The sequence below is a fragment of the Stegodyphus dumicola genome, chromosome 3 (genome assembly GCF_044657685.1).
Source record: "Stegodyphus dumicola isolate Sdum_Otavi_A_Nest chromosome 3, ASM4465768v1".
Lineage (NCBI taxonomy): Eukaryota > Metazoa > Arthropoda > Arachnida > Araneae > Eresidae > Stegodyphus > Stegodyphus dumicola.
Window position 1 is genome coordinate 264,445,520 of NC_140770.1, and position 13,658 is coordinate 264,459,177.

At 31.5% G+C, this 13,658-nt stretch overlaps 1 protein-coding gene across 1 annotated transcript in view; it reads right to left on the bottom strand.

The window, feature by feature from the left end:
* The window catches only part of LOC118185000 (neprilysin-2-like), a 74,339-nt gene extending 66,690 nt beyond the window's left edge, over positions 1 to 7,649 (bottom strand). Inside the window, exons 1-2 of the mRNA XM_035354769.2 lie at positions 7,503 to 7,649; positions 3,750 to 3,857 (exon numbers count right to left, since the gene is read on the bottom strand). Of these exons, the coding sequence (XP_035210660.2) occupies positions 3,750 to 3,857; positions 7,503 to 7,545 (151 nt within the window). The 5' untranslated portion in view covers positions 7,546 to 7,649. The remainder of the gene's footprint in view (positions 1 to 3,749; positions 3,858 to 7,502) is intronic.
* Between the last annotated feature and the right edge of the window lie 6,009 nt (positions 7,650 to 13,658).

Here is a 13,658-nt window from a genome sequence, read left to right on the forward strand (position 1 = left end):
AACAAAGTTCTTAGAATAAGAAAGGAAGTCTGATAATTTGTGAAGGAAATTAACATAGATTTGCATCATTTCTTTTTTATAACACGTGGTTAAGCATACTGGTATATTTCTAAGATGCATTCTCAAAATTAAATGAGCTAAATCTCTGTCTCCAAGGTAACCCTTTAGTTGTTATCGGTGGGTAAAGGGAAATTAAGAGGGGTGGGAGAGGAAACTTGGTCTGTGGGTTAGTTGTGTAAAACAGAGAAATTTTTCGCACTTTCCAACCTTAGAATCTATTTAAATAGAAAATCATTAATTCAAAATGAATTACTCAGTTATATATATTGTTACGAAATGTCTAGGCACGGTAAAATAGCTTCCCCGCAAAGCAGTTATAGGGTTGCCATAAAATGGCAAGATTAAGCCAAGGTTGCCATATTTGGCGAGAAATCGCCTATTTGGAGACAAAATTTGCGATATGCCATGGATGGATGGAGAATCTTTTGGAACGAATTCTTACCGGTTTAGCCCAGAATGTTCTCGAACACCAGCCCAGAATGTTCTCGAAGCCATATAAACCCTGCTGGTCCACAGTCAGTTAGTGTGTGCCTCGTCTAGACAGTCATTGAGCGAGTGTCTCGAAGTCTAGCACCGAGTTAGTCGTCGAGTGCATCGAGAGAGTCTTTTAGTGTATCGCGAGTTAGTGCATCGTCGAGTTTTGTCTTAGACTGTGCTGAGTTGGGAGCCTGTGCTCTGTGTGTCGTCGAGTGCATCGCGAGTTGTAGCGTGGAGAGTCTCGAGAGTACGTGGAGTTCCAAGAACAACCGAGCAGAGTCGGGAGCTGTGCTCTGATGCTTTGCAGTGAAGCTGTCTTCACCGTTATTGCCTGATAGTGTGAAGGCTGTGTCACTGAGTTTCAGCGTATTTATAGCAGATCTTCGAGAACTGTAAAAAGTGACTTTGGAGTTGTCCTGATTAATATTGGCTAAATAAAGTGTGTTTCGCTACTTCATCAAGTCGTCTTAATAAAAATATTTTTATATAAGTGTCGTCGTTATTCACTCCAAATTCACACGAACCCCATACGAACGTCAAGGAAGAAAATAACGTAACAACTGGTGTCAGAAAAGAAAAACGCAACAATATTTATATCTTGGAACTCTGAGATCACGGTCTGAAACTTATTTTCCAAGTAGTAAATAGTATAACGATATTTCATGGGATCATGATTTTTTCCTTTGCTGTATTCAAAATAACAAACTGTCCTTGAAAGAAAGTGAACAGCTCATTGAATCCTCGCATGATACCGGATTTCAAATGAAATTACAAGCAGAATGTATGGTTAATTTCTAGACCTCATTACCAATGAAAACGAGTATGGAAAACTGTACAATAGTGCAATAAAATTTAAATTTTGTTTTCTTCTGTGTATCGGTGTGAGCAAGGGTTTTGACAGCTAATTCAAATACAAACAAAGTGCTTCAATCAACTCGATGTATTTGCCGATCTCAAAGTTGACTAGCTTACATCCAAATATAGAGGACGCGTGCAAAAATAGGCAGGCTCATCCGTTTCGTTAATGTGAATGCCAGCCTTTATTTAATTTCAGTTAGTAAGACTATTCATAATCTAATGGCTTGGGATTACAGACCATGAATATAAATTTTATTCTGTTAGCTTCATTACTAGATGTCAATATAGAATTAAACGAGTTTTTTTAAATTTTGTAGAAAAAATATAAGTATGTTGGTAGCATTATATGCTAAAACACTGCTTTCAATGAGAACATGAATAAGGTGGTCCATAGAATATTCCAATCTTTAAAAATGGTCCCCACTTGAAAAACTTTCGAGAAAAAAAAAAAAGAAAGTTTCGAGAAAGTTGCTTTTAGGCATTCGGGTAAAATCTATAATATCTGTTACATTTTGTATATTAAATATATGCAATTATTTGTTTCAAAAATGTTATTTCTGTTACATTGAATAAATACAAGGTACACTTGAGAAAATTTGAATCCCAACATAAATCAGGAATGATTTCTTAATTTTAAATAAAACTCGATGCTTTTAATCATTTAAATAAGAATTACATTGATATAATAGTGAAAAATTAGAAAAACTTTAGATATGATTGGTAGCCTATTTCAAATTAACACATTTATTTTACACATTTGCAGAATTAAAGCGTGTATTAAGTAAATTTAAGTCTTAATCCTGGAAAATATCAATCGAAACAAGAATAAATACATAGTCATGTTTTTGAGAACAATTCGCATCAGAACCAAAAGGTTAATATTTTATTTGCTTTGCGAAGCTGATAAATTTTCATTAATTCTTAAAAGTTTATTCCCGGGAAACGCGTTCGTTTAATAGAATTTCTTTTAAAATGTCATCATAAAGACATCCATTGCTTAGGAATAGCCATCGTATTCTTTGCTATTTAGAAATTAAACAGAAATGAAAAGAAATTAGTTTAATTTTTAAAAATAGGAAAAAGGAAGAATTGAAGAACAAACAAGTTTTAAAAATCAACCATATTCTAAATGATTCCTATGCTACATCTCCAAATAACTGAACCGATGCGTTAATCTGCTGTACAATAAGAACCCAAGAGAATGATCCATTTAAATCTTTATAGTTTCAACTACGCAGAATTTTGCAGAGACTATTGCAAATTTATAAGTTCTGAGTTACAGCTAGATTGTTTATATACAAGGTATCATATTAAGTCTCAATCCATTTTAATCCAATGGATAACATTTTTACCTATTAGGAAAGAATAAGAAATTTACGATGTAAATTAAAGCATTTTGTTCTGATCTTATTTTATTTGAGGTAAAACGAAATACTTTTTCTGTGAGACTATATATTAAATTTAGATGCCTAAGAAAACAACGGACAGATGCCTTTAGATTACGTTCAATTGCTGAACACTCTGCATGGTGAAATATCTCATTTTGCGTGGTGTCTGCCAATAGAAAAAGAAATGCTTTCACGAGTAAAGGTGCATTAATCCATGACTAACACATGTGCACTGAAATCAGGCTGCGCTGCTACTTGTTGCAAAAATCACGTGGAGAACATCTAAACATAGAAACTGTTCGCCATGTGGCGAACAGTGTGTAGGTATCACACTATGTTCTAGGTGTGATGCCTAGGCTACATCAAGGCTTTCACGTTCTGTATATGGTAGTGTGTAATCCTTCGTCACGTAATAATTAAAAAACAATTGAGTGGGGCACGTTTGCGGCTCGGGAAACCTCTCGCGTGCTAATATTCGGACGATCTTCCACTCTTTGCAGAATGTCCTCTACAACTTGTGGCTTCCGCACACTCCTGCCACCCCCTATATCATGTACGCCAGTGACAAAGAATCCCCTTTCATATAGACACCGATGAATGCAATTTCTCTAACATTTTATGGTCTGCCACGTGTCTTCTCGAGAAAACGCTGCCTGTACAGTCTTTCGGCTTCCAAAACATTCCCATTCACAGGACCACATATAAAATACATGTTCGCCTTTTCCTGATTACAGTGCGTCGACATGCCTTCTGAAATCCATGCTAGAAATGACGATGAGTCTCGCGCTTTATGCTTTCCATAACAGCGCCGTCTAGTGGTTCCCCGCTTACTCTCGGCCCATGCATTATATGAATAATTTCACCCCAGATATACGTAATACGTAATACGTAAGTATTTTCTGTTGGAATAAAAGAAAACATTATGATACTATTTAAGGAAGAAACGATTTAAGAAAATAATGTCACCTGCTTTGACGCATCCAGGTGTCTGGCAGATATGGAAATCTGAGTGGTAGTCATAAAGAACATTCTGCTGATCTATGCCGGATGGCAGATGAAAAGATTTCACTGAACCTAGAAAAGAATATTTTACTCATTTTCTAAGTTTTAATAAGAAAATATATAAATAACCAAAATTTTTGTTTGAATTTCTCTGTGTTAAGGAGTGAATGAGGTTGTAACTTCCTTTTGTTCTTAGGCTTAAGTTCTCAAGCTGAGGTGCATCTATCTGATAGATATTACAATCTCTGAAGATTAGGGACAGTTTCTGACTGCGTTATTTAATATGCTGCCAATTCTATGTTATAAAATTAAATAAACTCTCGAATATTGATGCAAATATAATTCGTTATATACGAGATTATCACGGGGACCTTTACTTATTCATACAAGATTTATTAGGGTTACTAATGGCTCATTTTCAAACTTACCAGTGGAAGAATGAAGAAACCATGGTATTTTTTCAAAGCTTGCTTTTAAATGAATGCATGTATTCTTTAGTTTACTTTCAAGTGACGTATATAAGAGAGCGCTTTAGTTGCAAAGTTGGTTGCATGATTATATTTGGCCGCATGCGAAGAAGTTCATTCACACGGAAATGGAGTATCCCAGCAAGATAACTGCACCTCTCACAGATCCCGGTTGGATACTGCCTGGTTGGATGAACGTTCTTCTAACTTCTCTCTCATTGGCTACCTAAAACCCCGACTTCAATTCTACTGAACATCTTTCGAACGTTTTGGAGAAAGATTTGAAAACCTCATCACGCAACATTAACGACTTTTCCTAAATTATAGAAAGCTCTATCCGATGTTGGTCCAGAAACTTATTGAATCTATGCTTCGTCGTTTGGTAGCCATTATAAGGGCCAGAGGAGGCCCAACTCGTTATTGACTAGCTATCCCTAATCCAGTGGCACTTCAGTGCAGTTATGTGTTGTAAAATTTCAAATTATTTCACAAATATATACTAATTACTTTATTATATATCTTATGATACACTTGAATTGAATATGAAAGTCTAAACTGTACTGTTGAACTTTCGGTTTGAATACATTTTGGTTTAAGAATTACAATATGCCGGAAACATCCAGAAACATTGATAAGCTTTACAAGGAAATGGAATTTCTTTTCCGATTAATAACACTCTCACATATAAACTGTAAAGGTAGTGGTGTATGTATATATATATATATATATATATATTTATTTATTTATGTATATGTATATATATATATATATATATATATATATTTATTTATTTATGTATATGTATATATATATATATATATTTATTTATTTATGTATATGTATATATATATATATATATATATATATTTATTTATTTATTTATGTATATGTATATATATATATATATATATATATATAATATCTGTTTCGCTAAAATATGATACCGAAAATTTTTTGTGATTATAATACTTCCTTAAAAATAAACATTTTGACCTCACTACGATACAAATTGACAGAGAAATTTAATTTTAAAATTTGCAGTGTAATTTTCCTTTTGCATTGAAAGCTCCGTTGAAATTCAATGATATTATTTTGCAATTTATAAATCTTTAATTTATAATTTTTATATTTGGTATGCCGCAAAAATTTCCACATAAGTAATTTATAACTTTTCATATTCTCAAATTATGTTATTGATATTCTTACGAAGTTTTATTACTTTAGAATAATAATCTAGTAATCATACAAAAATTTCTTAAGTCATAAATATTTTTCATTTTCAGTTATGGCAAATAATATTACGCACGGGCTACGTGCCAATACGGATGTCTTCCAACACTTCCTAGACCACTAATTCTCTAAGATTTTGTTTATAAAATTTCCAATTTGCCCAAAATTACTGTATTGATCAATGTAATTCACAATTATCTGCACAGAAATGGTCTTCAGAATATCCTTTTAGCATGAGAAGTCTTGTATAATCCGATAAATTATTTTTAATCATGTACAAATGCAAAATTTTCGTTCTTTAATATGTGTAAGATCCCTGAATATAATATTTGTTTTAAATATCAAATATCTTGATCAATGTTTTTCGTACGGAAGTCACACTTTTTTTGTTTACCTTCTATGATGAGTTCAAAATTTTCCTAAATTTATGTATAGAGACTGGAGGAACATATAAAAAAGTTAGACCTTAGTAATTTTTGCAAAACTGATTTCTTTAAATTTCAGTGCAAAACCTTCTTACACCTAAATTTCATTGTTAATGCAAGTGACAAAACATGAATATCTGTTTCATTCAAAACCCTTTTGTGACTGGAAAACGTTGCTAAACTAAAGGCCAGGAAGGGAATTTTTTAAACACGGTGTTTATTACGGACACAAGTGTCTGAAGTTTGTTGTTTAATTAACCGTGCATTTAGCAATACAAATGACGCCTAAACAGTAGTAACACGAAATATAAATTCTTTTTACACTGCATTCCTTTCAAATAGCAATATTATTTGTACAGTATCGAAAGCAGTTCTCAAAATATTAATTTGCAATTTTTTTTTTTTTTTTTTTTTAATTTACACGTTTCTTCCGTTTGTTTAATATTGTTTGCTGTTGTTTGGTTACAATGTGCTTATCATATTTACAGAAAAAAAGAGGTTACTCTTAATTTTTAAAAATGCTTCACCAAAAATAAATAAATAAAATAAATAAAAACAAATTTTTAAAAACTAAATAAAATCAGAATTTCAGATTTTATATTCTGTCCAAAGTGGCGTTGTTTTTCCCCCTTTACATATATATATATATATACCTTTCGAGAGCATTTAGATTCACGCTAGTTTGGGCTATAACATTTAAAAACAGCATATCTTCAGAATTTCCGATAGATAGTCTCGCGCGCTGGAGATAAAAATACTTTATTTCGTACAGCGTATTGACACTGCTCGTTTTGAAATCGTTGAGTTTCTTAATCCAAATTCCTTAACGTTTAAAGAATATTAAATAAATAATAAAACAAATTCGAAATTCAAGATTCGACCTTCCAGGCGCCCATATTCGGATGGAGGCCTATGCTATTCAAAATTTGATAACTCTAGATATCATTGTTTTTTAACAATGCGAGAAACATGCGTACTTCAATGTAGATTCTTCATTATTTAATTTCTTTATATATAATACAGAGCGATAATATTTGGTGGCAACAATTTGAAATGTGATACAGCCGTTTATAGTGATTCGATGTAAAATGCCACTTCGAGCCTAATAGCCCGTTTAGGCTATAAAAGACTTCAAAAGAAAATGATTTGACATTTCCGAGCTTGATATGCAAACGATATTCTACAAAGAAAGCAATTCTGTATTTTTTGTACCCTATTTTTCAATAAGTAAGTCTTGTTTAACGCAAAATTTAAGGACTATGTAATAAATTACGTAAAAACATATTTTTATTTATATATATATATATTTATTGCTACTTTTGCAAATAATATTGAGAAAAGTTCACAAAATGCACTTTCGAAGGAAAATCAGTTTAGAATCAAAAGCTGCTTCAGTGTGGAAGGAGACGGCCATATTATATAAGGATTAATATCCGTCTCCTTCCACACTGACACATCAATCGTATGTTAGTTTACAATATTATGTCTGAATTTAATTTAGCTATAAAATTATTACTGTTCAGATTTAAAATAGGAGATTTTAGTGTTATTGATTATGTATACTTATTTATTTTAATAGAAAGAGAATTTGTTACCTGAAAATGAGATCAACAACGATGTTAAAAGGAGGACCCACATTTTTTCTTGATTTCTTTAAAGTGTAAGTTCTCTTGGTTTAGTTCTTGCAGTGTGTAACGTGATATTTGTAAAGTGTGAGATTAAAAAGAAGTTACCTCCGTCACATTATGTAATTAACATTATTATACTTATTATTTCCTTTCTTGTTTCGCTATCAACCGGATATCCTCAATGGCTGATAATTGTACCCTTGAAGAAATATGAAAAACAGACCTTTTATTTATGCTTCGTTCCATAATACACGTGGGAAAAAATTAATTTAACGCAGCTACAATTCTAAGGTACTGTTAGTTTACTATAACACTAGCTACAACGATGACAGAATGACCAGAGATAGCTACTAGTTAGCTGAATGCACTGCATTTAACTATTGCCGTCAGAACATAAAGGAAAATGTGTTATAAATAAAAATGAGTATGAATGTGGTCCTGAATATTTGAATAGAGCTGCAGCTATTAAAATACCTACTGTTAACGAAGCAAAATAGTTGGGCATTTGGCAAATATGACTTGTTCGTTTCTAGTTGTTCCTTGTTCAATACGATTTATTCTATTTGAGAACTTTGTGAAACAAATATAGGAAATCTTTATAAACTGGATAATTTTAATCGAATGCATGAAGTGCGAGGAATGCTTTTTTGCTATCATAATATTTTTTAACATATGTAACAAACTAAAATCGTAGAATTGCTGTATAGAAACTCTAGAAAGATATTGTTAACAGAATTTCAAAGAACAAGGGAGGTAATATTCTAAAAAGGATATATGTAAGCATCAAGATAAGCATCATATTACAGCTAAAAAAATATTTTTTACTTCCTAGGGCATTTCGGTAAAACAGAGTGGTTTAAAAGAATTTTTTCGTGTTTTGTTTTGTACATTTTAATTTCCAAATGCGGTAAACAATAAAAAAAGAAAATTACTATCTCTGAAACCAGGAAATTGATTCTTTCAGTTCCAGCTCAAGTTAAAATATAATATTTCCTCTTCGATTTCTAAAACAAATACATTTTTTACAGTCATTTATATAAACCCATACTTCGACAAGGGTCACAAAGTATTTCCATTTATCTTTTCCCTCCCTAAATAGGTGTAATATAAAAGATGTGTGAAATATGTTGTAATATAAAAGATATATAACAATATGATGTAATATAAAATATGTTGTAATATAAAAGATGTGTGAAAATAAAAGGCCGTTAAGACTTAATGGAAATTGTGATTTGAATCCATTATAGAAATCGAAAGCTCTCCCAAATAGAACTATGGATTATAGAAATAACAGATATTTTGAAAGAAGAGTAAAATACATCACAATATTTCAAGTAATAATCTGTTGCCGGAAGGTTTATTCTTAAGCATTTGCTTTTTATATTTCTTTAATGAAATCTTTCTAAAAATTTAAAAACATTCTCTGTATCGTGCTTCGAAGTATTTTTAAAGTTTAATCAAATTTGCATTCAGCAGCATAAGGATTCCATTTTTGCAGTTTTGTGAAACATAAAACACTATTGTAATCGAGACCATTTTATTTATCATGTTTATTTCTCATATATGCGCCTACATACTTCCCTACATACTTCCCTAGATGGAAAATAAATGAAGCACAAATTGGGAGTAAGAACCTGATAATGAAACAGAGGATAGCGCCTCGGAAGAGAAATATTTTGTCCGTTTTATGTCTCTTGATGCATTTTGAAGAAGAACTGCTGAATTTTATTTAGAGAAGAACATACCAAAGTCTGCCATATTTACTTTAACTGCAAAACTACGTAAAGCGAACTGATGGATATTCATCAAAGTTACAATCAGTATAAGAAGTAATTAAACCTGCTGTCCTGAGCATTCAGCTTACTCAACACAAGTTTCTTGTCTCAACCCGCATACGTATCAAATGTAGATATAAATTTTCTTTTGTATTATACATTCACTTTGGTTATAGAAAACCAAAATTTAAAGATGCAAAAGGAAATAAATCTTTAAATGGAAGACAAACGTGGAAATGCATTCTAATAAAATTTTACCTTAAAAGTCTAATAAAAATAAAATGATGTTTTTAACACATATTTCTTCTATTCTTATGTTTATTATTATTACGTATTTTAGGAATTCAACCCTGGAACGGTAAATGTAACAAGAACTATGTTTATTATGAGAGAGATTTAGCATTGGACGGAAATGATATTACTTGTTTTTTATTGCCTTTGTAATATTGTTGCATTGATTGACTTCGTTTCATTGTTACATTGGGGTTTGTAACTCTGAGCAACATCAAGACAACTTTTCATCGTGTAGACCAGATGGTTATTAAACAGTAAATACTCGTGGGAAATATGTTGCGTTGGACACACAAATCACAAAGGAGAAATGGTGTTTTAGTTTCTATTTCTGGACTCATTTTATTTGTACTTCTTTTATAATTATCAGTTCCGGATGAGAGGCTTTTCCTTGTTTTAAATTTGGACATTAGTAGAAGATTATTTTAGTGGCGTTTTTTTAAATAGTAATATAAATCACTGGAAACACTTTTATTGATTACAGCGACTATTACACAAATGTTAACAGTTTGGCTAATCTTCAAGGTAATCACTAAGAGGTACATACTCTTTTAAATTTCATGTTTTGTTGTACTGATAAGAAAACTAAATACTTCTGTTATTTAGAAAAATAATGGAATATTTTATTTCGAATCAGTTATTAACTTAGTTTACAAGATATAATTTTCTGAACAAAAATGTTTCTTTCAGATATTAAAAGAGTGTCACTAATTTGTTGGAGTTCTTCATACCATTACATTATTTTACAAGGTAATCGTATTGAGTACAAGCCATTTAATTCTAAGTAATACTAAGGTTTCTGAGTATTATAGGGGATACTCAGATCCACACGATTACCTTATTTTACAAGGTAATCGTATAGAGTATATAGTATTTAATTCTGAGTAATACTAAGGCTTCTGAGTATTATAGGGGTAAAAAAAGCAAAGAAGCACTTCATGGCAAGAAACTCTTTTTGTCGGGAAATGAAGAAGTAAATTTTTGTTGAAAGTTCAAAACAAGAACACGTAATGCAGAATAATTGTTATTTTTTTTTTAATTTTAAGAAAAGCTAATAAAAAAAAGAAAACCTGTTTTAATTTAAATTTAGTTTGAAATGTTTCAGATTTTAAATTACGTCCAAAGGGGCATTTTTTAACATTTTGTCTATTAGATTTATTTATTAAATATGACGTTCTTCGCGCTTAAATCATAAAATTCATTTCAAGAGCAATATCGCAAACTAGTTTTAAATTGAGCATATCTTTAGAATTTCCGATGCACAGTCTCGAGTGCCGGAGATCAAAATGTTTTTTCTGTACAACGTTGCCATTGCTCGCTTTGAAATCTTTGAGTTTGTGATTCAAAAATTCGTTAAAGATTTACAAAATATGAAACCGATAATAAAACACATTCCAAATTTCAAATTTGGGCTTCCACATGCCCATATTCGCAGTAGGATTACGTCATTCAAAATTATATGGCTCTAGATACCGTTGTTTTATCACAATGCGAGAAATATATATACATTTAATTCAGATTTTTCATTATTTAATTTCTTCAAATATAATGCAGGACTACGAAAACAATAGCTCTTCAGGGTCAAAGCCCCTTTGGAATAATAACATGGCTACAGTAAGAGTATTTTTATTTCGAAACATATAGAGTACATATAGGAATTGTAATGAATGATGTTTTAAATGCATATAGTATGTATAATAAAAGTGAATGATATTTGTTTTCTAAACACTTAATTCATTCAGCTTAAAGCCCACCAGCGGCCGAGCGGTAAAGACGATGAACACTGGTAGTTCGGCCCGAGGCTAGAAACGGGCTGGCTGCATGGGAGTTTTCGTGGTTTATCCCATGTATAAGTTACCTTTAGAAAATCGTCCACGAAGGCATCCCTCCTTTTAGGCAGATAGCCCTTGTGTGCTTTGCCATAATTGAATAATCCAATCCATTCTGCTTAAAAGAGCTGAAATACGATATCGTACCAAAAAATGATAAAATCTGTTTAAACCAGAAGTAGCGCTGTTATTCGTTCTATCCAATTTTTATCCAAGTATTAAAATTTTACATAATTTTTTGGTCCATTCTCGTTTTTCTTAAAGCTCACACATAACAATAAACATTTTCTGTAAGTTACGAAAAAGGATTTTGCTATTTCTTATCTTAAAATGCATTCTGTGAAATATTAATACAAATGAGTATTGTCGAAGCATGCTATTTTCGTGAATGTTTATTGAATTGAATAAAAAAAAAGATTATCTGAAAGGAGTACATCTCACAGTATTTCTTTTTGTAGCAAGCTGTTTCCTGTTTTTTACACAATATCGAACTATTTTATGTTTTCAGCATTTTGCAATAAATAATGTTGCTTTCTACGAGTTCGTGGATTTGGAGTGATTGATGACAACACTTGATGAAGAATCAAAACACAATTTATTCGTCAGTATTACAAAAAAAAAAAAAAAAAAAAAAAAAAAAAACTACGACACGCTGAAACACGCTGAAACAATCAGCAACACAGCCTTTTCAGGCTATCAGGATATAAAGGTGAAGACAGCTTCACGGCAAATCACTAAAGTACAGCTTCCGACTTGGTCGAACGGTCTGGCTAATCTCTGAACTCAAAGCACTCAAGATACTCTTCGCAATAAACTCCACGATGCACTGTTACTCCGCGTACAGGCAGGGTTTATATAGCTTTTGACCTGCCTTCGAGAAAGCTCTGGGGCAAACCGGTAATAATTCGTTCTGAATTCGAAACGAGATGCCGTCTATAAAAAAAAAAAAAAAAAAAAAAAAAAAAAAAAAAAAAAAAAAATTCATTACCTCAAACCGAAAAACTGGTGACAGAGTGGTTTCAACAAGCACAAAACTTCTGACAGGAATTTTGAACAACGAATAATTTATCTTCTATTGCTTTCATGTATCCTCAGTCTCAGCATCATCAACCTGTCTGAAATAAGCTAGTGAAGAGAGATAATAAATATTTTTCTCTTCATGAAGTTCACTTGGAAGCTGTTTTGCAGGAAGAATGCCTAAAATATACATTTAATGAATGTAGTACAAGATTTGTATCAGTAATTTCCAAGAAGTAGCTTCACAACATTGGCTTTCAAAATAGAAAGCACATCATAATCATAATGCATTTCATTTCCCATATCGGTATTTCAATTTAAGCGTTCAGTCTTTATAAATTCTGCCTTCCAAAGTGTTCTTATAAAAATTTCTGCTGCAGTAGTGTTACAATTTCTGTGACAAATTACACTTCAAAACATATTTATTACGATAAACGCACAGTCATGTATTTTACATGTATAATGTATAATGTAATAATCTGTCACAAGTAGTTCTGTGCTGTTTCAAGCTTCACGTTAATATTTTTTATATATTATGTATTTTCTTATCTGTAACATAATTGCTGCTTAGTTTAAAAAAAGTGACGAATATATTAGTAGTATAAATATATAACTTTCTGCTGGGGCATGTGGTATACGCTTTAAGCCTTGGGAGTAGCAAAATGTTCGGAAATCTTCATTAGTGTCTGTTGCACTTTCAACATGGCACAGACTAATGAAGTCCTTTGGGGGTGTTATAAAACTTGACAGCTACTTGACGACTGTTTCATATTTTAATCATGATTAATGACTTAGTTAATTATCTTTCCCATAGCATGGCAAAGAAAGTTAGTTTTTATAAAAATTTCCTATGCTGTAAATAAGAGGTGCTACCGTTATTAGTGCCATAAAATTAATGTGCTATAAAAGTGTTAGTGCTATAAAATTAGTAGTGCTATAAAAAATTCATTAGTGTAAGAAATATATTATAAATGTGAATCTACAAGATTTGCATTGGTATTTTTAACTTTGAAAAGCACCTGTTTGATTAAAGGAGTTTTGTTTGAAAATTGTGAAACCATCCATCTAATCTGATAGTACTTTTGTTATACCAGTTGTATAAATATGTAGCCTTTTTCCTCATACAAATCTGTTTCAAAGATATTTTGTGTTGGTTGAGAAAAATGACTCTTCTCATGTTTAAATCGTCTTTGAAAAACATAATGCACGAA